Source organism: Ailuropoda melanoleuca, chromosome 13 (genome assembly GCF_002007445.2).
Source record: "Ailuropoda melanoleuca isolate Jingjing chromosome 13, ASM200744v2, whole genome shotgun sequence".
In the NCBI taxonomy this organism is placed as follows: Eukaryota; Metazoa; Chordata; class Mammalia; order Carnivora; family Ursidae; genus Ailuropoda; species Ailuropoda melanoleuca.
In genome coordinates, this window is record NC_048230.1 from 70,910,717 (window position 1) to 70,937,990 (window position 27,274).

The window sequence follows — 27,274 nt, forward strand, 5'->3', positions numbered from 1 at the left end:
AACTGAGGAGGAAAAGGGATCTTTATTTCGGGCCAGGGAAATCTTATTATTCACTAAGCTTTTCTGAAGTGGTTGGAACACGGAAATGAGAGCTCACCTCTTCCTTCCTCCCTCTATCCCTTCTCTCCTTTCTTCTTTTTTCTTTCCTCCCTTTCTCTCCCCTCTGTTGTGTGTTTCTGAAGGATCTATGACGTATCCGGACAGTGTTTCCGAGCTTTGGTTCCTTTGAATACCAGCTTCTCCATTTCTGCCTAATCTGCAAGCTGCCTCTACCGGTAGTTACTTCATTTTTAAAAAATGTGATTCCCGTTGTTTTACATATATAAAATCGGTCCCATCCTGAAACAGTGAAATCCATTAAATCAAATTCTGTCTAGTTCTACATTTCCCCCGAAGCACAGTAAGAGAAAAAAATGTTACAAACCAAACTGAACACTACCAGGTACCGAGAGCTACCCCACGAGTGTTGGTGGAAACTTCAAGGCTTGCCAGGGAGGGGCCTGCAGAGAAGGCCCTCCATGAATGCTTGCTGGCTGATCGCAGTGCATAATCCCCACATCCTTCTGCAGCATTGCTCAAACTTTAGCTCCTGGAGAGATTGTTAAAATATTCCTGGGCCACATTCCCGGGGTTTCTGACTCAGCCTGTCTGGGGTGGGGCCTGGGAGTCTCCATTTCTAACAAGCTGCCCCAGGTAATGTTGAAGCTGCTGGTCTGAGGGCCACAAGATAAGGAGGTCTTGGGCCACCGAGGATCAAAATCACTTGTAGGTACTTCTTAAGACGCAGATACCTGGCGGGTGCCTGGGAGGCTCAGTTGGTTAAGCGTCTGACTCTTGATTTTGGCTCAGGTTGTGATCTCAGAGTCTTGAGATCGAGCTGCCTGTCAGGCTCCCAGCTCAGCGTAGTCTGCTTGTCCCTCTCCCTCTGCCCCTCCCACTGCTTGCTCTCTCTCTCCCTCTCAAATAAATAAATCAAATCTTAAAAAAAAAAAAAAGGTGCAGATACCTGGGCACTACCTACAAAACATTCTGAGTCTCCGGGTGGCGGGGGTCCCTGGAATCTGCCTTGTCAACCAGCTTTCCAAGGAACCTCTGGAGACCACCTCTGAGAAACACTGCTTGGGCCACCATTAGCACCTGGAACTTGGAGGAAGGTGGCCCACCTTCAAAGTCTGCAAGTCGGGGACAACTCCCTCCCATTGCTTGGGCCCTAAACCTTAGAGCATCCTGGATTTCCCTGTTTCCCTCCTAGCTTCCATTCAGTGGGTCAGCAAATTCTATTGGCGCTTCTTTTAAAACATTCAGATTTTCTATAAAAGACTCTAGCATGTGGACTTAGGGGTGGAGAGGTAAATGAAACAAGACTGGTAAAATGCTGAGGATTGTTGAAGCTGGGAGTTCATTTTATTATTCACAATTTTTATGTAGATTTGAATTTTTTCATAATAAAAATTTTTTATCTTTACGTCTTTGACCTAAAATCCATTTCTGGGAATTTATCTTAATGAACATTTTAGATACAGGAAAAAATGTGCAAAAAAAATATTATTAAAATAATAACAGTGAAAAATTTGGAACATACTAAGTTCTCCTAATAGGACAATAAACTGTGGGACACTCCTCAAAGGAATCTTGTCATTAAAAATATTTACTCAGGCCATGTACCAACACGGAAAAGGTGATACACTATTAAGTGAAAAAGAAGACATTAAATTGTATACACTGCATGATTAAAACTATACAAAGACTCCTATCTTAAAAAAAAGATTGAAATTTAATGGGGCGCCTGGCTGGCTCAGTCACATTTGACTCTTGATCTCGGGGTTCTAAGTTTGAGCCCCACGTAGGGTGTAGAGATTACTTAAAAATAACATCTTAAAAGAATAAAAAGTGTGAACTTTAAAAATAATTTTATATATCCAGAATCTGCCCACTTCCCACTCAATGCAATGATCTTTGCCCGAGGCCCACTGTCCAGCCTGCATCCCTGCATCAGCCCTGCACTGGTCTCCCCGCTTCTACACCTCCCATCTTTTTTCCATGTGGCAGCTGGGGGGTCCTTCAAAGTGTAAACAGATCATGACCCTCCTCCATTCAGAATCCTGCAAAGGCTTCCCATTTGTCCCAGTAAAAGTCTTGCCTTTACTACTGCCCTCCAGGATATGGGACCTTGCCTGCTCTGGCTACTCCAACCATGCTGGCTTCCCTGACATGTTTCACTCACTCACTCCAGCTTCAGGACCTTTGCACCTGCTGTTTCCTCTGCCTGGAATGTGCTGCCTCCAGGTATCTGAATGAGTGGCCCCTTCCTTCCTCCTGGTGACTCCTCAGAGAGGCCTTACCTGAACTCCTCATCCAAAACAGCATTGCTCCCTCTCTCAACTCCCCCATACCCTTTATTTTTCTTCTTAGCGGTTAGTCAATACCTTCCCTGATACATTTGTTCCTTGTGTCCTATACTTACTACAATACAAATCCCTTGAGAACAAAGGCTTTCTGTCTGATTCTCTGCAATCCTTGTACCTAGCATGGTGCCGGGCACACAGCAGATTTGAATGAAAGAATGGTGGACTAAATAACTACCCAAAAGAACTGTAAGCTTCATGCGGGCTTTCTTTCCTGGGTGATTCTCCTTCCCCCAAACCTCCTGGCAGTGACAGACCCATACGTAGCAGGAGCCCAGTAGGAACTAAAGTGGCTGATCGTTCTCCCACCCGAGGTCTACACACAGTGCATCCTGTGAACTGGTGGCAGTAAGGTGTGCGGCTAACGGTAATGGCTTTGGGAGGTCAGATGCTGGCTTACCACCGCCAGCTATGTGGCCTTAAGAAAATTATGAGAATTTTCTGAGCGTTCGTTTTTCCCTGTGCAGAAGGAGAAAGATATTAACAGCTCCTACTCCCCAGGGCTGGAGGCGGGACTCAGTTCCCATAAAGCACCTAACAAGCACAGTGCCGGGCACAGAGTAGGTATGCGACAAGAGGCCGTCAAATTAATCAGCAGCTGTGTACGTGCCTTTGGCTCTTTCCAGTTTACGAAGCGCTCTCACACCTGCTTTATCTGATGGGAGCCTTTCAACAACCCTGTCGGTTTTATCACCATTTTCATAGGTGAGGCAACTGGGTCAAAGAGGAGCAAAGTGCTTACCTATGGAATACAACTGAATCTGACTACAACCCCGGCACCCTCTTGTCCAGAAACACAGCTGTTACCACGGCCGATGCTAATCAAAGTGGTCTGGACGGCCCGTTAGAGCCCCAGACTCTAAAGCATGTGCCTAGTGTGAGCCTGTGATCGGCAAATGAATTCAGCCAACAAAAGCAGCCAGTGAGCCCCTCCTGCCCAACGACCCCATGGAGCCAGGGGTGCATAGGCTCCTGCACCTCTGAACGAAGCTCATGAACAAGTCTGGACAGACAAGCTATCTCTCAGAGTCCACCCAGGATTTAGAACATTCTACTGTTTTCCCAAGAGGGAAAACACAAAAGCCCTTTCTCGTTTCTCCGCCTCAAGTTGGGCAACAGGTCTAAGCAGCAAATGCCACCTTTAGTGTTTGAGATCCTTATTGCTCTGCAACCACTGGCCCGGTCGGCCTCGACAGAGACAGTGTTTCTTCCCAAAGGTAATCTGAGGGGGAAGCCCTGCGTGGAGCTCTGGAACTGGCTCTCATCAGTTTCTTCCACCTTCTTAGGATCGAAGGCCAAGGGAAGCCACATGGTAGGGAAGAGACCAGCAGGTGTTGGACATGAATTTCAGAACCACAAGGCGAAAACACCACAGACTCTTAGGAGTCATGGATTATCACAACTCTAGCATCTGAGAGACAGAGAAAATCATGACTTAAGCCTCATGGGGTTGGCAGAGATTCCACTGGATGGGAAGAGGCAGACTGGCAATCTGATGGCTTCTGGGTCAGGGGCAACTCCCATCTGGTCAGAGGCTTAGCATACATGCCCTAATGAGAATACAGCCTGAGGGTTCCAGGCCCAGGAGGGAGGCTGGGGGGACAGGCCTTGGACAGCAACTTAATGGTAAAATTCTATAACCAGGCCCCTTGGGAGACAGATGAAAGGGGGTAGGGCAGCCTTCAGAAGGATGCCACCAGGCCATCCAGCCCTGGCCCCCGGTGCTCCAAGATCTCAACGGAGCCAGGTTTGTGGCAGGTCACCAGCCACTAGGAGACTCTGACAGCAATACCACGATGGTCGGTCGTGCTCGACAGCACTTACTCCTTGCTTGGAATGTGCTGTGGGGGCAGGACTCAGTGTCTGCGGAGCGGATCGCCGCACAGTATCCTGATCACTAACTTCTATTTGCATAGTGTTTACAGTGGAGACAAGTGCTCATGCCCCGAACCCAGGACATGGCCTCAAAGACAGGCTGACAATGGCTCTGGCCAGGCCGGGGAGATGGCTCTGGCCTGGTCTAGGAGCTACTTTGGGTCATCTGGAAAAAGGGTCATTACAACCACTCTACCACGGCCTCATCCTCATTCAAGGTCACTTTAGGTATCTATGCTAATGACAGTCACTAATTTTTAAAAAATGAGGGAGAGTTCTTGGGTAATCATGATCTTGTATCAAAACTATGAGAATCTCTGTTTCTCTCTATATAAAAAATTGCTGAAGAGATTAGCCCCCCAGGCTGCTCAGAGCAGGGCAGACCAAAAGACAGAGGCTGGACTGCTTTGGCAGTGTGCGAAATTCCCACACACAAGAGAAGCAGCAGGAGGCACACAGGGAGGGGAGATGCTCCGGCTCCAGGAGCCTGAAAGCCCTGTGCCCTGGGAGATGGAGTCCTTCTCCTCCAGAAGTCCCTGTGCTCTTCTGTCTCTGGCAGGGGAACAGAAGAGCTTATACTCTTGGGAATCAATGCTGCAAACACTGCTGGCTGCCAGGCCTGGCAAGCAGAACCAGCTCAGACTGGCGATTGCTCCAGCCAGGATCAGAACTCATCCCGCAGCTGAGGGGGCTTGTCCATGCCGAAGAAAGAGGACGGCCTCCCCTGGAGGTCCCGTTCCCTCTTCACGAAGGCAGTGAAGGAGGAGACACAGTTGCCAATAAAGTGGTCAGCTTGGCCAAGGATGTACAGGTCGATCTGGGCCACTTCAGGCTTCAGGCTCACCACCTTAACCTGCAGGAGGAAGGGCAGAACGTTTTCACCAGGGTGGTGACCAGTTCGGCCAAGGCCTGCAGCCAAGTCTCAGCTTCCCGCCCACCCTCGTGCAGAAGTGACAGACACAAAAGTCGGGGTCTGGCATTCTGGCAGCAGTATTGCCTGGGGGCTGGGGAAAGGCAGAGGGAGGGAGAAGCAGGCTCCCTGATGAACAGGGAGCCCTATGTGGGGCTTGATCCCAAGACCCTGGGATCATGACCTGAGCCAAAGGCAGACACTTAACTGACTGAGCCACCCAGGCACCCTAAGCTGAATGCTCTTAAATGGTGCCCTACTGCTCTTCAGATGAGGATGGCAAGTCTTGAATGGGGCCTACAAAGCCCTGTTCAAGTCACCTCTCCACTTCTCATATTCTCCCCATCTCCTCTTGAGCTCCAGCCACTACCCACTAGGCTGCCTCCTGCCTCAGGACCTTTGCATGCACTCCCCCTCTGTTCAGGGTGCTCATCTTTTTGTCTGGTTCTTACTTAATCCTGACTCTGCAGCTCCAGTCTCACCTCTGTGGACCCCGATCTAGGTCAGAGTCCTCTGCTCCGCATTCTCCCAGAACAACGTTCCTTTACTTTGGAGCACACATCTCAGTTTGTCGTTTCCACTGATTAATATCTATCCCCTGCACCTGATGGGGTTAGGGCTGTGGCATTCTTCTGGTCACTGCTGGCTGGGGCTGCCTCAATAAACATCTACTGACCGGACAAGTGAATGAGTGAGGCCCTGCCCCTACTCGAGCTCCTGGACCTCTCCTGCAGCATATATTAGAGTTCTGTGCAAAGTCTCTTTTCCTGAGTCTAGACTGGGAGCTTTACAGGGCTTACTTATCAGTATCTTACTTATCAGTATCCCCAGCCCAGCAGGGTCCCAGCTTTAAATGAGGAGCAAGGGTGGGCTCTGAACCCATGGACAAAGGGGCTGAGGAACAGGGAAGGGTAAGAACAGTGGCACAGGAACAGGAAATAGAAAATGACAAGAGGCTCAAGGTGTAACAAATATATCAACTCTAAAAACTCACAAAAAAACTCCCTGGGACTCTCCAAATGCTTCAACTTAGTACAGAGGTGGGGGTGTGGGTAGAGCTGGGGCTGAAAGTGCTTTGCTGTCACACAGAGATTTCTGACGTAACAAAAATCATCATCCTGCTATGTGGATGGTAGCAAAGAAATAATACCAGTTTAATCATGGCCAAAATCCCCGAGCAATTCCGCCCACGCTCTGAAACTTACCCGCTCTGTGTCATGCCCACTATAATTAGCTCTGAGACTTCTTGGGTAAATTCTATCCCTTCTTGGGGCTTTGGTTTCCTCAGCTACAGCAGGGGCTCGATCAGAGGGGTCCCGAGGGCTCCCAGCTGTGATGGTCTTCTATAGAGTGGGTGGGTGGGAGGGAGGCCAGCATACACGGCTTCAACTCCTTCTCTACAAGTCAGGGCTTCCAGCCCGTGTCTGGGGTAAAAGGGGGAAGGGGCCCCTCACATAAAGCCAAGGGTTCACACTGCTAGAACGCAAACCCTTAAAGGTCTGTGCAAGCATTTAGGGCTTTCATTCATTCTACGAAATCTTACTGAATGCCTACCATGAATTCAGTCATTTTATCGATACATACTTACTTATTACCTACTCTCCACTGATACAGTACCAAACACATCCACTCTTTATTCACACACTGAATATTTACTGTTCACCACTTCCTTAAGCATTTACTAAGGACAAAAGAGCCTTCCCTTTGTTTGTCAATCACCTACTCCTACTATCAGTGACTGCTAACATTAATGAGGACTTGTTTTGTCCTGGAACTGTTTTAGTTCCTTCATATCTGATCTTCACAACCACCTAGTAAGACAGGACTGCTCCCATCCGACTTTACAGAAGAGGAAACAGAAGCAGAGAGAGCTCAAGTCACTTGCACAAGACGGCACAGTGAGTAGCGCCCATGTTCTCTGGCTCCAGAGTCTAGGCCCTTAATCTCTGCTACACTGAATTTCTCCCAAGGGCCCACTCTTTACGTCCTTACTCGACAGTTACTGAGCGTCTACTGTTGTTAGGCTCTGTCCTAGACATTGGCGAGGACAAGGCCCCCAGATGCCGAGGAATACAGCAGTGAGTCAGCCTTGGACTCTGCCTTTAAGGAGCCCCAACTCTTGGGAAGCGGGCTGTGTTCCTGGCCTCATGAAGACTAGACAGTGCCCCCAGAGCAGATGCGATAAAATGCTGTGACAGCTGCAGTAGGGACACATTAGCTACAAGAGTACAGGGCAAACTGGAGAGAATGTGCCAAGGTGTTAGGGCCGGGGTTGGAAGGAAGGATGGGAACCGGAGCAGAAGTGCACGGCTAAGTGTCGGGAGGACATGAAGCATGTAGAGGGAGTGGTGGGACCACCCTGGAGCTTTCTTCGATTCCCTTCCCCCTCCGCCCCCGCCGGGACCACACACACCTTCCCTTTGAAGAGCTCTTGGATCTCAGGCGCGTAACTCTCAGAGTCCGTGGCGATGTAGACCGACTGGGCGCTCAGCGCGCCCACCCAGAGCTGCACAGCCCGTCTGATCTCCTTCAGGTCAGGCAGGCACATCGTCGTGGTGAGAGGGGCGGCCGCGCTGCGGCTAGAGCCCACACACTGCGGGGAGGCCATGAAGTGCGAGCCCGCCGTCCCATCCTTCAGCATGGCACAGGCATTCTTCTGTGGGGTCGTGGGGGGACAGGGTTCAAGACAGCAGCTGGCCCGGGACCCCAGAAGCAAGAGCCACTAAGTGGAAAAACCCATCCAAAAGCTCAACTATGTTTTTTACAAAAGTATTGAGGGAAGAGGGAAATGTATCAAGACAGTAACAGCGGCTGTTTCTGTGTAGTGGCATATTGGCTTTTTATGAAATATTTTTTTCTTAGTCTTACTGTATTATCTGTGACCTCCAGTAGAATTCTGAACTGTGGTGGTGATAATGGGCAGCCTTATCTGATTTCTGACTTCAGTGGGAATACTGCTGATAGTTCCTGTGAAGTACATGTTTGCTGTGGGTTTCGGAGAGATAGGCTTTATCAAGTTAAGGTGGGTCCCTTCAATTCCCAGTTGGTTAAGAGGTTGGTTTTTTTTTTCCAAATCATGAATGAGTGTTGACTTTTATCGAATGCTTTCTTGGCCTCTATTGAGATGATTATATGATTTTTCCTCTTTGGGTGCTAATAGAGTGAATTTCATTTCATGCCTGGGATACAGTTTACTTACGTCATATGCTCTTTAATATGCTATTGGAGTTTACCTGCTGATATTCTACTTAGGGTCTGTGCATCTGTGTTTGTGAGAATGAGCTCCACTCTTCTGAACTGACCTTATCTTAGTTTGGTTTAGTGTCATGCTCGCTTTATAAAAAATAGCATCTTACATCTTTTTATGTTCTAAGCATGTATAGGTGGAAACTGTTTCTTAAAGGTTTGGCTGAAACCACTCACAAGATATTCTGGGCCAAGATATTCTGAGCCTGGCTCTTTTCTTTATAGAAGGAAGGCAGGAAGGGAGTCAAGGCAGGAAGGGAGACAATTGTGTAAATGTGTGACTACAGTTGACCTTGAAAAACACAGGGCATAGGGGCTGCCATCCCCTACCCCATGTAGTCAAAAACCTGCATATAATTTTTTACTTCCCCAAAACTTAGCTACTAATAGCCTACTGTAGACCAAAAGCCTTACTGAGAACACGAACAGTTGATAAACACATATTCTGTATGTTATATGTATCACATACTATATTCTTACAATAAAGGAAGCTAGAAACAAGAAAAAGTTACTAAGAAAATCATAAGGAAAAGAAAACCCACATACAGCACCTCACTGTAAAACCTCGTCAGCATGTTAGGGGACCCACACGGTTCAAACCCATGTTGTTCAAGGGTCAACCTCCTTGATTGACTCTGAGTGAATTTTGATCTAATTTCTATCCTTTGCAGTATTTTAAAAGTCTTCAACAATGAGCATTTCTAACTTACGTACATACATACATATATCTTCTTATGTAAATTAAGGAGACTGCCTACATTTTTCTTGTTATTTTTACACAGAAGATAATCTAATGAGGTTTCTGCACATTTAAGCAGCCTCTGAATTTGGAGAATGACATCTTCTTTTCTTGGGAGCCCCACCCAATCTCCAGAGCCTGTTTTTCAACAAAGAGTCTACTGGCTAAACACTAAGCTGGACCACAGGACTCCTGGGCTGTGGGTCTCTCTCTGGCTTGCTGCCTGACTTAGAGTCCAGCTTGATGTTTATTTATCCATCTGCAAAATAAGGACGAAAATGGCAATTGTTAAAATGAGGGCTGGCAAGGAAACACTTTGGAGCCACAATTCTCATGTGTCTAAGGCAGGATCAAGTCCCCATGGACTTGGCTGAGTGAGACCTCTCTGTCCTGGCTGGGACTTGGTGCAGTGGGTTCAGGGTTCAACACCCACAGGCATGGGCCCTAAGCAGGGACATGTCCAAGCCAGCCCTGACAGGAAAGGAGAAATTACCCAGTCGGAGCCAATGCGCAGGTGAATGCCCACGTAGGGCCGGATGAGGTGGGTGCGGATGTGGGCCTCTCCCGTCCTCACCATCTCGTCTGACCATACCATGTACTTCTGGAGCGGCCTGTGCTCCTCCAGGACGGGGAACTGGGCCGGGGCTCCTGGCAGGGCGAGCACTGGATGCTCCTTTGGAGAAAATCTAGGCATGAGATGGAACAAGGGGAAGTCAGACAGAGGACACAGAGACAGCCTGGCCGGTGCCCCACAGGACAAAGCATGGTGTTGCGCCATGCCCCAGAGACCCTGCAGAGGGGCCCCTCTAACATGCAAGAAGCACGAGAGGCTGAGAAACTCCAATAGGCTGATAAGGAACCGTGGCGGCGACAACAGGCACAATATACAATACTGTCCCGCCGCACGGAATTTACAACCCTCTTTGCTTGCTTAACAATTAAAAATTTACAGTAGAGCATTCCAACCTTTTGTACGTCATGCTGGCTTCCAGTCTGTGGTGTGGTAATTCACTCTGGGGTGGGGTGTCTGGACCGCACCTCTGCCCTTTTACCCACATGGCAGGACTGGGACAGGCAGCAGCTTCCAGAGGGCGGTGGACAGGTCAGGCTCACAGGCAATGTGTACACTGGGTGAGGCCATTCACTCAACATTTAACATATATTTGTTGACTGCCTACTATGTGCTGGGGCCCAGGGGAGAACAAGACAGGCATGGTCCGTGCCGAAGGCTCTCCTTCCCCCTTGTACACGACGCACCTTGTAATTATTTCACCCTGTCTTTCCTGCTACACACAGACTTCCGAAGGCAGTGCCTCCATGTGCCTAGGACAGTGTCTGGCAGTAAAAGCTCAGTGAATATTTGTTGACTGAATGAGTGAGGAGCGAGCCCGTGCTCCCTCTTCAGCTAAATCCAGGGTCTGTCCTAGCAACACGAAACATCCTGGTGGTTCCATCAACTCGAATGCACTTTCAAGCTCCAGATCTCTGTATGCTTCTTGCCTTGACCTGGACTTCCTTCCCTCTGTCAGCCAAAAACTTTTTCTTAAAATTATGAAATCGGCATAGCCACTCTGGCAAATGGTTTGGCAGTTTCTTGTAAAACTAAAATGCAGCTACCATATGCCCCAGCAATTGTACTCTTGGACATTTATCCCAAAGGAAAAAAAAACCTATTTTTACACGTGAACGAGTAAACGAATGTTCAGAGCAGCTTGGTTCATAATAACCCCAAACTGGAAATAGCTCTAATGTCCAAGAAGTGAACAGCTAACCAAATCGTGGTGTATCCCACCACGGAATCTGACACAGCAATAGCAAGGAACAAACTACTGAGACAGGCGACAACGTGGGATGATCTCAAGGGAGCTATGCAGAGCGAGAGAAGCCAAGCCCTCAATCTTATGTACTGTATGATTGCATTTATATAACATTTTTGAAATGACATAATGGAGAAGAGAACAGAAGTGGAGAAGAGGTTAGTGGTTGTTGGGGAGCTAAGGTGTGTGGGCACGTGTGTGTGTTTGTGTGTGCACATGCATGATTAAGGACATGGGTGTAGTTATATACTGGTCACAGAGGATCCGTGTGCGGTTAGAAGTGTTTGGGTATTTTGACTGTGGTGGTGGATACACAAACCTACATGTGTGTAAAATCAAACAGACCTAAATACATACACACACGTGCAAGTGAGTACAAGTAATACTGGGACAATCTGAATACGATGGGTGGATTGTATCAATGTCAACATCCTGGTTGTGATACTGTACCAGAGTTTTGCAAAATGCCAGCATTGGGCGGAACTGGGTAAAGGGTATCTGGGACCTCTTTGTATTCTTTCTTTTCTTTTCTTTTCTTTCTTTCCTTCCTTCCTTTCTTTCTTTCTTGCCTTTGTATTATTTCTTACAACATCTGAATCTACAATTACCCCAATAAAAATTTCAATGAAAAGTTATTTTCAAAGCATACAAGAAAATACAGAAAATAACTTTACAACCCACATACACATGACCCAAATTAGCAGATATTAATACTTCGCAGTGTTTCAGATTTTTTAAAAAAGAGATACAAATAAAAGGTCTATCCTGTCATCTTTCCCTCCTTTACTTCCTCTTCCCAGAAGATTCTGTGGCTTTATGCATGACTACATTTTTACTATTTGTACAAAAAGGTATTATTCTGTGTGCTTTTCACACACTGTAATGGTAAAGGCCCAGGCTGTCGAGACAGATGGCCTTGTGCTAATGTTGACTATGCCGCCTATTAACTTGGGCAGATGACTTACCCATTCTGTGCAGCAGTTCCCTTATCTGTATAATAGAGCTAATAACAGTTCCTAACTCTGCGCCCCTTGAGAAGATTAAATGGATTAATATGAACAAAGCATTTAGAACAGTACTTGGCGCTCTGAAAGCTCTTAAGAAATTCTGACTATCACCATCATTGTCCTACTGCATGAAACCCGCTGCAACTATTTAGAAATTCAACTTTATGTTTTAGAGACTTGGCCACGATGACCATGTTAGCTTCTCTTTAAGTTTTCCATTCTGCAGTGGGCACGCCCCTTTCTTCACACCCAAGCCAAACACCTCCCAACCCTCCAAGCCCAACTGCCACTCCCAAGCCTCGGCTCCCGCGGGAGGGCTCCCTGTCCCACTTCTCTGCTGCCTTCCGCACACTGATGTGCTCGACAAGTGTCTTCCTTGCTCAACCATCAGCCCACGAGGGTAGGGGCCTGGGCCGTTCCGGAAGCTCGCCACAATTCCCACACACACTGGTCCAGGGCTTGTGTCAAGGAAGCAACAAGAAAGTGTTCGCTGACATCCTGGCTCTACATAACACTCATTTCATTATAATAATCTTGTATGTACATGTATGTGAATCATGTATCGAGCCTTATCATGTGACAGGCAACGTTCTACTTGCTTTACGTGTATGAACTCATTTGGTTCTCACAAGAGCCCTGTGAGGTAAGCACTACTGTTATTCTCCTTTTACAGATGAAGAAATCGAGGCACAGAAAGGTTAAGTAACACGCCCATGGTCATGCAACCAGGAACTGGTGGAGCTGGGATGTGAATCCAGGCAGTCTGCTCCAGAAGCTGTGTTCTTAACTATGCACCTCACTCCCAGCTCCCCCACTGCCATCAGTGGGGCCCTCAAAAGCGAAGTCTGTGTGTTCTGATCTGTAGTCCCTAGCACAGGCCTCAACACACAATGGGGACAATCAATATTTTTAGAACGAATGATTGAGGGAATGCGAAGGATTCAGGGGTCTTACCAGAAAGACCAGGCCAGGTTGTCAGGGGTCAGAGGAAGAAGCACATAAGAGCTAAACACCCACTACCACCAGGCCCTCAGCCAAACTCCTTTCCGATGTCACCTCATAAGGTTTCAAGAGGAGAAAGCCAGAGTTTGTGATCTCCCGGGCAGTGGAAGACTAGGAGAAATCAGGAACTGAGTGCTCTCTGAGCTCTTGGAGAGAATCTGCAGCTGACCCTTGGTGAATTCTAGATCTGGAATGTCCAGCCCCTCCCCCTAGATCTGGATTGGCACATGGCTGCCCCACTGGGACATCAGCTCAGACCTGAGGAGCATCAAGAGACTCAGACTGATGTGCTCTTTTACTCCCAATGACAGAGGAGAGTGTTGTTTGGAAAGAAAGCTTAACCAGCTCTACCTGCCCCTGAGTGCCATAGGTCAGGCCCATAGCCTGGTCACTGTCCAGCTGAAAACGGCATATGCTCTTGCTGCTGGGTACAGGGGACCCCTGGGGTTCTTCCCCACCACCCCTCCGCTACTGAGATTCCTCCACCCAGCTGGGGTTTCTCTATGAACAGCATCCCCCGATGTGCCCAGAGTCCGTATGTCGGACAGTGGATGAACAACATACTGAGTGCAAAGGGACAGGAAGGCGGCAGGACCTTGCTCTCAATGTCCCTGTCAGGAAGGACTACCTTTGTCTACTGCTCTTTGCAGGGATGGCTCCTCATCCTTCGGGTCTCAGTCTGGTCCCAGCCCTGCCAATTACATGTTGCCTGTTTATGGCCTCTGAGGAAGGCTGCAGCCTGAGAGCACAATAATAGCAAGGGCTGATGGCCCAGCAGGGAAGACGGTTGTCGAGCACATCAATGTGCAGAAGGCAGCAAAGGAGAAGTGGGACAGGAAGCCCTCCCGCAGGAGCCAAGGCTTGGGAGTGGCAGCTGGGCTTAGAGGGTTGGGAGGTGTTTGCAGAACGAGGTGTTTGGGTTGGGTGTGAAGAAAGGGGCGTGCCCACTGCAGCGCTGCTGTGTTTACTGTGCAAAATGGAAAACTTCAAGGGAAGTTAACACGGTCAATGTGGCCAAGTCTCTAAGACATAAAGTTGAATTTCTAAAAAGTTGCAGTGGGTTTCATGCAATAGAACAATGATGATGGTGATAGAATTTCCTAAGAGCTCCAAATACCTGTTACCTTCATGCCACAAGAATGGTTCAGCATGATGGTCCGTGGTCTTTCAACATTTGATGTGCAATCAGTATCTGCTGAATCAAACGTCTGCCAGGGTATTCACAGACTCAGAAGCAGCAGAGCTAGAAGGATTCTCAGAAATCACCTAGTGGGGAAGAAACACCTCTTATCCCCTTCTCCTAGAATTAGCTGGACACATGGCAGCCCCAAATAAAGAGATTTCTCTGTACTTCTTGCAGCTAAGGTATGGCCACGTGTGTAAGAACCAGCCAACGGGATGCAAGAGGGTTACATGGGACTTCTAGAAAGGTTCCTTAAGAAGGTGAGGCTGTGCCCCCCTTCTGCCCTTTTTTCCTTCCGGCTGCCTGGGGCAAGGCTGTAACCGCTAAAGCTTCATCAGCCCTGTGAGGGGACACTGAGGATAAAAGCCGGTACTGGGCCGGCTAGGCGGAGCTGGGAGACTGAATCCTGACAACACGACGGAGCTGCCGTCGAGTGGTGGGTTGTGTACCTCAGTACTTCCCTTACTTCAGAAAACAACACATTTCTAGCTTCTTAATCTGCTGTTATTTGGGGTTTTCTGTAACGTGTAGCTTAAATTAAGCCTGGTATACCTAGACCTGTGGCCATCCAAACTTTTACTTGATATATAAGAGGATTACTGGTTAAAGGCAGTGGGGGAAGGGACCTGAGCCCCTCCACGCTGGCCCTGTGTTGCCAGCCTTGTGGCACCAGAGGCCCTTATCAAGAACTCTGAGGAACAGTATGGAAACCATGGACCTTGCTCACCCCCTTCACTTTACAGATGGAATGCTGGCCAGAGAAGGGAAGCAATCTACCCCGTCATACAGTGAGCCGGGGAAGAGCCTGACCCTTTCGAATGCCATTCTCCCTACACCCATACCCCCGCCCCCAAAGGACAACTTTCTATAGCAAGCGTCTGCTATTTAAGAAAATGTTTAGAATATATACACTCTCCGCCTCACTCCTACAAAGCACTCAGGCTTCTTATCAGCCTGCTTCGCCAGGGCCTACAAAGCCCTGTGCACTCTGACCCCTGCCCACTTCTTCTCCAAGTTCCTCGCCTGTATGGCAGATTAATTCTTCCAATCTCCTCTCGTTAGGTGGACTCTATGTCCCCTCCCAATGGCACGCAGCAGATGTGACACTGTCTCAGTCACCAGGCCCAGGCTTTAGGAGCCAGCGGATTCTACTTCCCGTCTCTTGAAACATTCACTCCCTGGTGGTGCCCTGTCAGAACTTGGCTGATAGGCTGTCAGAAGTTCAAGCCACATGGAGAGACCGTGCATGCTCACACCAACCAACTGACCCAGCTGAGCTCCCCGATGACAGCCAGCATTACCGGCTAGCCATGAGCGAGCCCTCTTGGACACGCAGCCCAGCCGGGCTTCCAGACTCCAGCCCCGCTGACAGCTGACTGCAACCACAGGAGACCAAAAGCAAGGAGTACCCAGTGACCCCAAGTATCCATAAACAGATGAACAGACACACAAAATGTGGTCTGTGCACATAACGAACTATTCAGCCTGAAAAGGACTAAAATTTTGATACATACCCCAACCCAGATGAGACCCGAAGACATTATGCTAAGTGAAATAAGCCAGACACAAAAAGACTAATATCACATAATTCCACTTATATGAGCCCTAGAATAGGCAAATTCAGAGACAGAAAAGTTGAACAGAGGGATGGGGTGGGGGGCATGGAAGAATGGCGAGTAGTTGTTTAATGGGTACAGAGGTTCTGGGGTGATAAAAATGTTCTGGAGACAGACGGTGGTGGCAGCTGCACATAGCACGGCACAGCACTTAATGCTACTGAATGTACACTTAAAACAGTGGTTACAAAATAACTAAATCTCGCACGCACACGCACACGCACACACACACACGCTCCGTCGGCCCAAATACGCATATATACCCCAGTAACCATTTTTTGAAATCTCGTGTTTATGTTTAGAACTGATCCTGCTAGCAATATTGACTAACCTGGTAAATGTTGATATTAACTCCTCCTCAGAAAAGAACAGTTAAGTAATCCTCGATTACAAACTACACACAGTAGTTTCACTGGAAGCTCATCTGTACAGGTATACAGATGTGTACAAAAGTACCCGGAGGACGGAAGTATATACATCAAGCTGCTAAGAGTGTTTTTGAAGGGGGGGAGGTGGATTATGAGTAAATGTAATTCTCTTCTTTATTAAAAATTCAAAAATCTCCCACTAAATCTGTGGCGGGTATTCTAAAAGGTATTTATGCTAAGAAATTAGATGTTTAGCATGGACTGAAACTTTGTGCGCTGGGATTCTAGAAAGAAAATGGAAAACGAAGAAGAACTGCCTCACTGAGCTCTGTCAACTCATGGAACTCTGAGAAATAATTACCCGCTACTGGGGAGCCGTTCCAAAACTGGTTTATTATGCAGCAACAGATGATGGAACAGTCCCCATTCTCCTCCTCACTCACTATGCCAGCCACACTGGCCTTCTGTCTGTCCCTCCAGCACACCGAGCCTGTTCCTGCCTCAGAGCCTCTGTGCTCCATGTCCCCGCCAAGAAGACTAACTTTCCCTCCAGCTTTTTCCATGCATGGCTCCTTCTCTTCAGGTCTCTCGTGGACTGAATGTTAGTGTTCCACCTCCTGCCCCCTCTGATTCATAGCTGAGGTCCCAACCCTCAATGTGATGATATTAGGAGGTAGGGCATTTGGGACGCAATAAAATTTAGTTGAGGTCATAAGGGTAGAGCCCCCATGATAAGATTAGTGCCTTGTAAGTAAGCCTGCTCTGTCAAACATGTGAGGACACAGCAAAAAAGGCAGCAAGCAAAGAAGATCACCAGAACTGAACCATGCTGGGACCCTGATCTTGGACTTCCCAGCCTCCAGAAGCAGGAGAAATAAGTGTCATTGTTTTAGCCTCCAGTCTGTGCTATTTTGTTATAGTAGCCCGAGCTGACTGAGACAAGGTCTCAGCCCTCCAACCACAATCACCTGTTTATGTCCTTCATGGCACTATGTCTTCTGGAAGCAAGGTGGTGATCAAATGGGAATGCCCTATCTGCGATCAACCACGAGGAAGGAGCAAAACCTGCCACGACCGAGTATCGTCAGGAGCGCTGGAATTAGCTCAGAAATCCCAAACGGGAATGGGCAGCTGTAACAGGCACAGCTATTCTCCACAGTGACTAAGAATGGGTGCTCTGGAATCAGATTGCCTGGGTTCAAGTCCTAGCTTTGCCACTTCAAGCTGTGTGACCTTGGGCAAGTGACTTCACTCCTCTTAGCTTCAATTTCCCTATATGAAAAGCAGAGAAGACAATAACTCCTGTTGCACAGACTTGTGGAAGGATCCAATGAGTTATCACCTCAGAAGACTTAGGCAGTGAAATGAAAACCTAGAACAGTGTTTGGTACACAGTAGGCACTAAATAAATAGCAGCTTCATAGCGTGTTAAAGAGTTACATTCAGCCTGCTGCTGCCCTCTCAACAGCTGGGTTACCCTGGGCAAGTTATCTTACCTCACTGAGCTGTTTCCTTAACTGCCAAATGGAAATCGATCATAAAACCCACTTCATGAAGTTTCTCAAAGGCTCATATGAAACAAAGCACGTGAATAATAATATTAACAACTAATATCGGTTGGCCCCCTACTATGAACCATGTGCTCTAAGCCCTAGGAGGCAGACGCCACTGGGCTCCTTCCATTCAACCATGAGGAGATTCGAGCCGGACAGCTGGAGAGGCTGCTCAGGGTCTCCTGAGAAAGAGGCAGGGCTGAGTCCTGAGCATGGACTCCTTTCTCTACATCAGTCTATCCTTGGTCTATGGAATGCCGAGGGCTATGACCATGCATGAATTCACATGTTCCTTGCAGCCCTGAACCCACGTCTGACTTTCAAGCCCACGTTCCTTCTGGCCGTGCTATCACATCAAGGCAAGTGCACTCTGTTCCTTAGCATCGTTATGACTAGCTTGTGGCTCCCTGAACGCTGAGGCTGGATCTTCCTCATTTTTATATATCACCTCTGGCCTTTGAGCACTATGTCTCATATGTGACAGACGCCCTATAAATATTTCACAGCCTGTGCCTGTGCCCTGCTAACCTATTTTTTTTAATAGGGCCTACTGGAGTGCAATTAATAAAGCACATCCAATTATTATTAGGATGACATCATTTCTCAGTCTGCACCTGAAGTTGCTTTTCTCTAGAAGCTGCTTCCAATTTTCACCTTGTGAAGAGGAAGGTAACAGGGGAGTGATTCTCACGCCTAGAGGAGGAAATTGAGACCCATGTGACTGCACAATATTCTTTTTATGACATCCTTTATCGGCCGATAAACTCTTGCTCAACCTTGTGGCAGGTCAACGTCCCACCGTGTCAGGCGTTAAGATGGGAACAGATCACACAGGATCCCAAGTTCAACAGACAGAATGGCTGCACCTTTGGTCGCAAACATCAGGGTGTGGTAGAGGGGGGAGAGGGCCAGGAAGGTGCTGCATTCTCAGGGGCCCCATGCCCCTTCCCTAAACCCAGCAACACTACCCCCTTCAAGTACCTCTGGATCCACTGGTCTTTGTAGGAGGCGCTGAAGGAAATGCCGGAAAAAAGTTCAGACTTGTTGAAACTCACATGAAACTGATCCCAAAATGGGCCAAAGGGATTTCCTTCCTACAGAAAGAGAGAGATCAAAGACTTACTGAGAAGGAGGGAAAGCCCTCTGGGGATGTGCCGAGGAACTCTGGGTGGGGGATCCCTGGTGGACTAGACTTGGGTTGGAACATCTCATAGGATGGCCAATAGGAATGTCACTTTGTAAGTCCTGAGCTGGGGGCTGAGGACAGCAGCCTGCCCTCCAGTCTGGTTTCCAGCAGACGTTCACCACAGTGTCTAAAGGAGTCTTTCCGACTGCCATCCCACATCCCACTGACCCTGCAGCACTGGTGGGGGTAGAAGAAGGAAGTGGATCTTGGATTTGGGCTTTAGATCTTGGACTAGAGCTTTCAGAGACTTTCAAGACCGGCTAACACTATACCCTTATTTTCAAGATGGAAACCGGGGCCCAGACAGGGTAAGACCCTTGTCCAAGGTCACACAGCAAGTGAGGGCAGTGTCCTGGCTGTAAGCCAAGCCTCCTTCCTCAAATTTCATGGCTCTTTCAACTACCCACCCTATACTTTAGCGTAAGCATTGAAAGACATATTGGGGGGTCGGGGCGCCTGGGTGGCGCAGCAGTTGGGCGTCTGCCTTTGGCTCAGGGCGTGATCCTGGCGTTGTGGGATCGAGCCCCACATCGGGCTCCTCCGCTGTGAGCCTGCTTCTTCCTCTCCCACTCCCCCTGCTTGTGTTCCCTCTCTCGCTGTCTATCTCTGTCAAATAAATAAATAAAATCCTTAAAAAAAAAAAAAAAAAGACAGACATATTGGGGATTGTCTTATTCCCAAAGTGCCAGAAAATTACAAATTTCTCCTGATAAAATATGACCGTTTCTTATTTACCTGCTTAAAGGCAGGAAAGTATACAAGTTAAGAGGGTGGATAATGGAGCCAAATTACATAGGGTTGAACCCTAGCTTATTTGCTACATGACCTTGGGCAAAATATTGAAACTCTGTGTTGCACTCAGCGTCCTCTCTATAAAATGGGGATATTAATATTACTTCCCTCATGAAGCAGTTTGAAGACTAAGTGGGTTAGTATGTGTAAAGCTCTTAGGTAGTACCGGCATATAGTAAGTGCCACAGAAGTATTAGTTATTACTTGGGGCACCTGGGTGGCTCAGTCCAGTTAAGTGTCCGACTTGATTTTGGCTCAGGTCATGATCTCAGGGTTGTGAGATCGAGCCCCCTGTCATCAGGCTAGCAGAGCTTGCTTAAGATTCCCTCTCTCCTCCCTCTCCGTCTGTCCCTCCCCCCACTCTCTCTCCCAGTCTGGAAAAAAAAGAAAGTATTAGTTATTATTACTCATGTGGCACTTTACAGTTTATAAGCACTCTTGCACCTGACCCTCATGACATCTATGAGTGAGACAGAGCAGGGATTGGTGTCTTTATTTTGCAGGTAGAAATAAAGGCTCAGAGGAACCAAGGTCCTCTGCCCAAAGTGACACTGCTGACAAATGTCAGACATGGGACTTAAATCTCTGTCCTTCTTATGCTAAGCCCTTCTAGTGCCTTTCCCCACATTTGCTATCACAGTGTCTCGAGGGCGTAGACGACCTGCAACAGGCCGACAGGGTCCCCCAGACCCACCTTCATGGGGCATGTCTTCTTATCAGGGCTTCGCTGGGCTGCCACCTCAAAGCAGTAAGCCACTCGCCTCTCAGGGGGCCAGTGAGTGGGTGCCAGCTTCTCCATGAAGTCTTCCAGGCTGATAACTCGATGGTAGGCCTGGAGGGGCTCCAGCTTGAAGTACTTCTGGTAGGACACATGCAGCTACAGGAAAAGATGCAAAAGGAGAGGCAGAGATCCCTCCTCAGTATCCTAGTGGCTCTTTTAAAAACATCAGTTAAAACCATACACTCCAAGACCCAGACAGCTCAGACTATAAGCCAATGAAAAACTTTTGGAAAAGGTCACCAAAGCTAGAAGAGAAAAAGGTTGGAAGAATTGATTTGCAAACTAACGAAGAAATAGCTAACATCTTTTGTGTTCAAAAATGCTTGCTGATCTAGATGAAAAAAGACAAACGATGTAAAGGGAAATGTGAGCAAAGGATAGAAGTGAACAACTCAGAGCAAAGAAAACCCACAGAGCCAACACACTCAAAAGATGTACAAACTCACTAGTAATTAGAAAAAAGCAAGTCACAATTATAACAAGACCACTTCTCACTTATTACACCAGCAAAGATTTAAAAGCTTAACTTTTTTTTTTTTAAGATTTTATTTGACAGAGACACAGCAAGAGAGGGAACACAAGCAGGTGGCGTGGGAGAGGGAGAGGCAGGCTTCCCTCCAAGCGGGGAGCCCAATGCAGGGCTCGATCCCAGGACCCTGGGATCATGACCTGAGCCGAAGGCAGATGTTTAACGACTGAGCCACCCAGGCGCCCCTAAAAGCTTAACTTTAATTGTTGGAAAGGAAGTGGGGAAACAGGGGCTGCTGTCTATGGCTGGTAGTCGAAATGTAAGTTCTGCAACAACCACTTTAGAATGTAATCTTGCAGCATCTACTAGAATTTAAAATGTTCCTTCCACCTCTGTGTATTTTCCCTAGCTCTTCCCCTTTGCACCAGGAGATGGGTATAGGTATGCCCAGAGCCACAGCAGAAGTACAAGAAAGACCTCAAAGGGAGTCACACTGAAGACATTACGTTCACTACAGTGGCTGCCTCTGGGGCTGGGAGGAGGGAGTGAGACTAGCCTCGGGAGCCACGAGAGTCTATCTTTTGACAACTCATCTGTGATATTTTTTTCTTTTACTTAAAAATAGAAAGATGAAGCAAAGAAGAGAAAATGTTAATGATGATCACCTCTAGTTGTGGGTACATGGACAGTGATTGTATTGATCTCTGCAGTTAATTAAAAAAAAAAAATTCTTAGAACACCATGGAATAAAAATTGACTTTATCCAATAGGTCAGGGTTCCCAAGCAAGTTCCACTAGTTCATGGGGATAAAGAGTTCTGCAACCAAAAGGCTCCAGAGTTAAACAGACCCGGGAAATGCTGCATTAAGCTGATTTCTTTACTACAGGACTTCTCAGTATGCTAACGTGTATTTTGAATCTCCCATCAAGGAGGATGGGGAATTGAGAATATAATTTCCCAAACTGATTTAACCACTGCCTCTTCCCTCATGACCCACTGGCATTTCAACAAACAGAATTTGGGATATCTAACTATTAGCAACAAGGTCTTGTTGAAGGATTTTATTTATTTTTTTAAAGATTCATTTATTTATTTTTTAGAGAGAGAGAGAGAGGACACAAGCAGGAGGGGCAGCGGGAGAGGGAGAATCTCAAGCAGACTCCACGTTGAGAACAGAGCCTTACACGGGGCTCAATCTCATGACCCTGAGGTCACAAACTGAGCTGAGACCACGAGTCGGATGCTTAACAGACTGCGCCACCCAGGCTCCCCTCGCTGAAGGATTTTAAACAGAAATGATAAGAGATTTGCCTTTTAGAAAGATCACTCTGATGGCAGAGGAGAGAACATATGGATAATAAGATTAGGGGAGGAAGAGGAATAAGGAGGCTATTGCAATGGTCTTGTTATTTGTTCAAATACTCACTCAACATGTACTTTTGAGCACTAAGTCCAAGTGAAGATGCAAGGCATGGACGGCATAGGAGAGGTAAAGGAGGGTGAAGCAGAAGGTAAAGGGAGGCATTCAGGATGACTTCTAGGTTCCTGGCTTGGTATACAGGTGAATGGAGGTAACATAAACTAAGGCTGGGAATATAGGATGTGACACAGGTTTGAGAAGGAAAGATGCCAAGTTCAGCTCTGTTTTTGTGAATTTGAGGTATCTCTGGGAAATCCAAGTAGACTCAAGGGCTTAGGAATTAGAAACACAGGCTTACGATCAGAGGAGAGTCTGGGCCACAGATAAAGATTGGGAGGTATGTGGAGAATAGTGAAAGCCACAAAACTCAACAGAAATTTACAGCAAAGCAAACAATGGTAATAATAGCAACTGATATTTATTGAGTCCTGACTTACTGCCAGGTGCTGTACGCATCACATTTCATGGCCTTGCTCAGCTAATTCTAAGCGGTAGGAATACAACCATCTCCAACTTACTTACGGAGAAACCCAGGCAGACAGACTCTAAATAACTCATCTGAGGTCTGTAGCTAATAAGCAAACAGAAAGAGGAGACACACCAACATTTATTTTTTATTTTTATTTATTTTTTGAGAGAGAGAGAGCACACAAGTGCGGGAGAGGGTTGGGGGGTGGTGGGAGGGGCAGAGGGAGAGAGAGAGAATCTTTTTTTCTTTTCTTTTCTAATTTTATTCATTTGAGAGAGAGAGAGAGAGCATGTAAGGAGGGGGAGCAACAGGCAGAGGGAGAGGGAGAAGCAGGCTCCCTGCTGAGCAGGGAGCCTGACACGAGGCTCAATCCCAAGACTCTGGGATCATGACCTGAGCCGAAGGCAGACGCTTAACCGACTGAGCCACCCAGGCACCCTGAGAGAGAGAATCTTAAGCAGGCTCTACGCCTAGCACAGACCCCAAGTTGGGGCTCAATCTCACAACCATGAGATCATGATCTGAGCCAAAATCAACAATTGGACGCTTAAGTGACTGATCCACCCAGGCGCCCCAAGGCACACCAAAATTTAAACAGTGGGTGGAGAGAGAGAAGCCCCCAATATAGCACAAAGGAGAAAATGCTGAGAGGTCAGGGCTAAAGTAGGAGCAGGCTGTGTCTTAGAAGACAGGGGAGCAGGGATGAGAGGCTCACAGGTCCAGGTGCCACCAGGAGGATAGCTGGAAGACTAAAAAATGACCCCTATATTTGGCAATTCTGAGGTCCCTCATGGTCTCTGTGAGAACAGTCCCAGAGGGGAAGGGGAGACTAATGGGATGGGTTGAGTAACCCATAGAAAGCAAGAAGTAGAGACTCAGAAAGATTCTTGGCTGAGAAGCCAAGGCAAGAGAAAGAAAACAAGGCAGAGGGAGACGAACAATGTCTAAACTATAACAGTGAGTGCAAAAAATCAGCACATCGGGGCGCCTGGGTGGCTCAGTCATTACGCGTCTGTCTCCCGCCCGGGTCTGGCTCCCTGCTCAGTGGAGAGCCTGCTTCTCCCTCTCCCTCTGCTGCTCCAACTGCTTGTGCTCTTTCTCTTGCTGTCTCTCTCTGTCAAATAAATAAATAAAATCTTAAAAAAAAAATCAGCACATCAGTGGCTCCCAGTTACTGAGGACTTCCTATGATCTAAGAACTTCGCATTGATGAACTATTGATTCTAAGAGAGAGGCATACAATGTTCGAGGCATGCTTCAATCACTAATGTGTTATGGGAGGTAGCCATGGTTACTACCGGCCTCTTTTAAAGATGGGAAAACTGAAGCACTAAGGGATCAAGGACTCTGTCCAGGCTACACGGCTAGTTAAGTGGCAAAGACAAACTATGATCTCAAGTCCTCTGGCTTTTAACCTTTAAATGATAAAAACCTCTCTAAATATAGGCATGTAAAATAATAATAATAATAATAATAATGATAATAATAATAATAATAATACCACTTATGCAGAGAAAAAGCTGTAATAATGAAATACATTTTTTGTACATACAAATAGACTTTTTTAAAGTTTATTAAAAACTTTTAAAGTCAATTCATTAGATTAATTCAGTTCCTACTGACAGGCCCCTGGGGATACAGTGTGAACAAAGACAGACATAGGATCAGTGGAAGACACAAAGAAAAAACAAGGAATTAGAGGAGTTTGAGTATCACCATGATGGGGCAAGACTGCTCTGCAGCCATACTGCCTGGGTTTTTGGCCTTGAACACAATATTAACCAACCCATGCCTCAGTTTCTCCTTCAAACTGACAATACCATCCATCGCCCTTTGACTAATGGGATGAGCAGAGGATGGGACCAACCAGGGGTGGAAATGGAGCTATAGGTTCAGATCATAGGCTCTGGACTCAGACAGACATGGGCTTGAGTTCCAGCTCTACTACTCATAAGCTGTGTGACCTTGAGCAAGTTACCTAACCTCTTGAAACCCATTTCCTCACAGGAATGTGATGAGGGAGAAAAGAGCTAGTCCTCATGCAGTGCTCAGAACAGTGCCTGGCAGACAGAAGGCACTGGATAAGTGTTAGCCAGTAACCCAGGGAAGACAGTTTGGGGTAGGGACTGGGGAAGGCTCAGAGGAGCAGGAGGTAAAGCCCAGAGAAGGACTTGGGGCCAAGAGGAGGTAAGCAGGATTGGGGTAGGATGGATAAGGGCTAAGGCCAGTGGGAGGTACTCACATTGGTGAAGGGAGGCCTGTGATGCTGGTACTCAATCCAAGGGGGTACAGCCAAGGTGCGGTTCAACAGCTTTGCAAAAGCCAGGGAGCCCAAGAAGTGATCAGCCTGGTTCCCAAAGCGCCCTGGATGGTATACGGTGGTTGAGGTGAGGCCTGGGGCATCGAGGGCATGGGGCAGGGAGGATTTGGAAAGGATGCGGGGCCGGGGTGGGGAGGGCCAGGATACCAAGGAGAGCCAGGGGAGCTGGCAGCATAGGATCAAGTCTGGACTCATAGGTCTGACACTCAAGGCCCTCAGGTCCTACCCTTCTGCCTCAGCTGCTCCAGGTTCCCTGCCATTTCTCAAATGTGCTCTCCACCTCCCATACTGACCGCATGTCTTTGCTCCTGTTGTTCTCTCATCCAGGGGCGCCCTTCCACCTCTGTCTCCACTCATCTGTGCATGAAGGGGCAACTCCAATGCCTCATTCAGTGGAATCCTTTCATCAACCCCCTGCTATACTCGATCCCCTCCTCTGCCTCCCACCTTGGATTGGAGCTATCTATGGTTCTTCACTTTTCCTCAAATGTCCTTTCCCACTTCCTGGCCTTTGTACTGGCTGTTTCTTCAGCCTGTGAATACCTCAGGAGCAAGGACCCTGTCTGATTCTTTTCGTTATCCCCAGCATGACATCCATTCATTCATTTCACAGATACTGAGAGGCCGCAATGTGCCAGCCTCTCTGCTTGGTGCTGGAATACAGGATTCAGCAAGAAGGATAAGGTCTCTGCCTTCGAGGCACTCACAGTCCAGCTAGAGAGACAAGTATATAGTGGTAAACGAGTATATAGTGGTAAATTCTGATAATTTCAAGGAAGAAATAGAAGAAGTTTGGTGATAGCAGTAAGGTGGAGATTATTTGTGTTGAAGTCAGCAAAGCCCTTTCTGGTGACATTTAAGCTGAGACCTAAGAAGGGGAAGAAGTTGACCTGGCAGAAGTGAAGAGGAAGGTGTTCCAGTCAGAGGGAATAGCACAGGTTTCAGGACCTGGGAATGGGTGAGGAAGAGAGAGGGAATAAGAGTGGCTGTGGCTGGAGGATCTGGAGAGAAGGGAGTGGTGGTAACGATGGGCAGAGGGCCAAATCATCAGGCTCTGGAGTGTGGAGGGTTTTAAGAAGGAATGACTTTTACAGTAACGATCCACCATCCCATTTAAATTGCAGCTTTTAGATTCTCCCTTACTCTTCTCTATTTTATTTTCCCATAGTGTTCATCTTCTTCTAAGATACTATGTATAATTACTTATTTTTTATCTTTTATTGTCTATATCTTTTGTCTATTGTGTGTATCTTTTATCGTCTATCTTTCCCAGCTAAAAGGAAGGTTCTACAAGGGAATGGCATTTTCTGTCTTACCACTGCTGTATCCCCTGAACAGAAAACAGGGCTGGGCACAGGGTGGGGGGGGGGTCCGATAAATATTTGTTGAACGATGAAAGAATCGTCCAGAGCCAACGTTGAGTCAGTGACATCAAGTCCTGCCCCACTAACTCCATTTACTGAACTGTGGGCTGGCTTAGACCTTGCACAAGACACATAACCTCTTCCAGCCTCAGTTTCCTCATCTGCCAAATGGAAGGGTGGATAGAGAGGCCCCTGAGGGCCGTTGCAACTGGGGCAGAGAGGCGAGGAGCAGGCCGTGCCCCGCGCTGGGGTTCTCTCCTGGACATGCCAAGGTATCTCTGGGTGCCTCAGAAGAGGGCCTTCTCCTCTCTGGGCCTCAGTTTCCCCATTTGAGCTGACGGCTCGGGAGGCCTTACCCATGCATGGGCAGTAGAGCAGGTAACCGGCCGGGTCCCAGGAGCCCGCGGGCAGCCCCGGGAGCGGCAGAATCAGCAGCAGGAGAGACGCACGCAGCAGCACGGGCAACAATGCCCACGCGGCGGCGCCCATGACGGCTCCGGAGCCCGAGCGCGCCGCGGTGCGGAGGCGGGGAGAGGAGGTGCGCGAGCGTCCGCCCCGCTCCCGGCGGTCCCCGCGCGCCGCCCGCGNGCGAGCCCCGGGGAACGGCGGGGAGCGGGGTGGGAGGCCGTCTCGCTGCGCCCGCGCGCCCGGCACCCGGAGCGGCGGCGCCTCTCATTTCGGGCCCCACGGCGCGGTCGCCCACACCCCCAACCGGGGGCCCCCTCCACGCCAATTCGGGCCCCGATAGGCC

General features: G+C 48.0%; 1 protein-coding gene across 1 annotated transcript; it reads right to left on the reverse strand.

The window, feature by feature from the left end:
- Positions 1 to 1,373: 1,373 nt before the first annotated feature.
- Positions 1,374 to 27,012, reverse strand: POFUT1 (protein O-fucosyltransferase 1). The gene is made up of 7 exons (XM_002918302.4): positions 26,880 to 27,012; positions 25,082 to 25,203; positions 20,394 to 20,576; positions 18,703 to 18,815; positions 9,669 to 9,861; positions 7,604 to 7,846; positions 1,374 to 5,133 (listed from the first exon to the last, which is right to left on the reverse strand). Exons 1-7 carry the CDS (start codon positions 27,010 to 27,012, stop codon positions 4,945 to 4,947), a joined length of 1,176 nt encoding a protein of 391 aa, XP_002918348.3. The 3' UTR covers positions 1,374 to 4,944.
- Positions 27,013 to 27,274: the final 262 nt, after the last annotated feature.

Bases quoted from the DNA above. Each gene is read 5' to 3' on its own strand.
- POFUT1 (XM_002918302.4), bottom strand. From the start codon at position 27,012: ATGGGCGCCGCCGCGTGGGCATTGTTGCCCGTGCTGCTGCGTGCGTCT. The intron at 18,816-20,393 runs GTGGGTCTGGGG...CTCTTTCTGTAG, and splicing joins AGAAGACATGCCCCATGAAG to GAAGGAAATCCCTTTGGCCC. The intron at 5,134-7,603 runs GTGTGTGTGGTC...TTCCTCCTGCAG, and splicing joins AAGAGCTCTTCAAAGGGAAG to GTTAAGGTGGTGAGCCTGAA.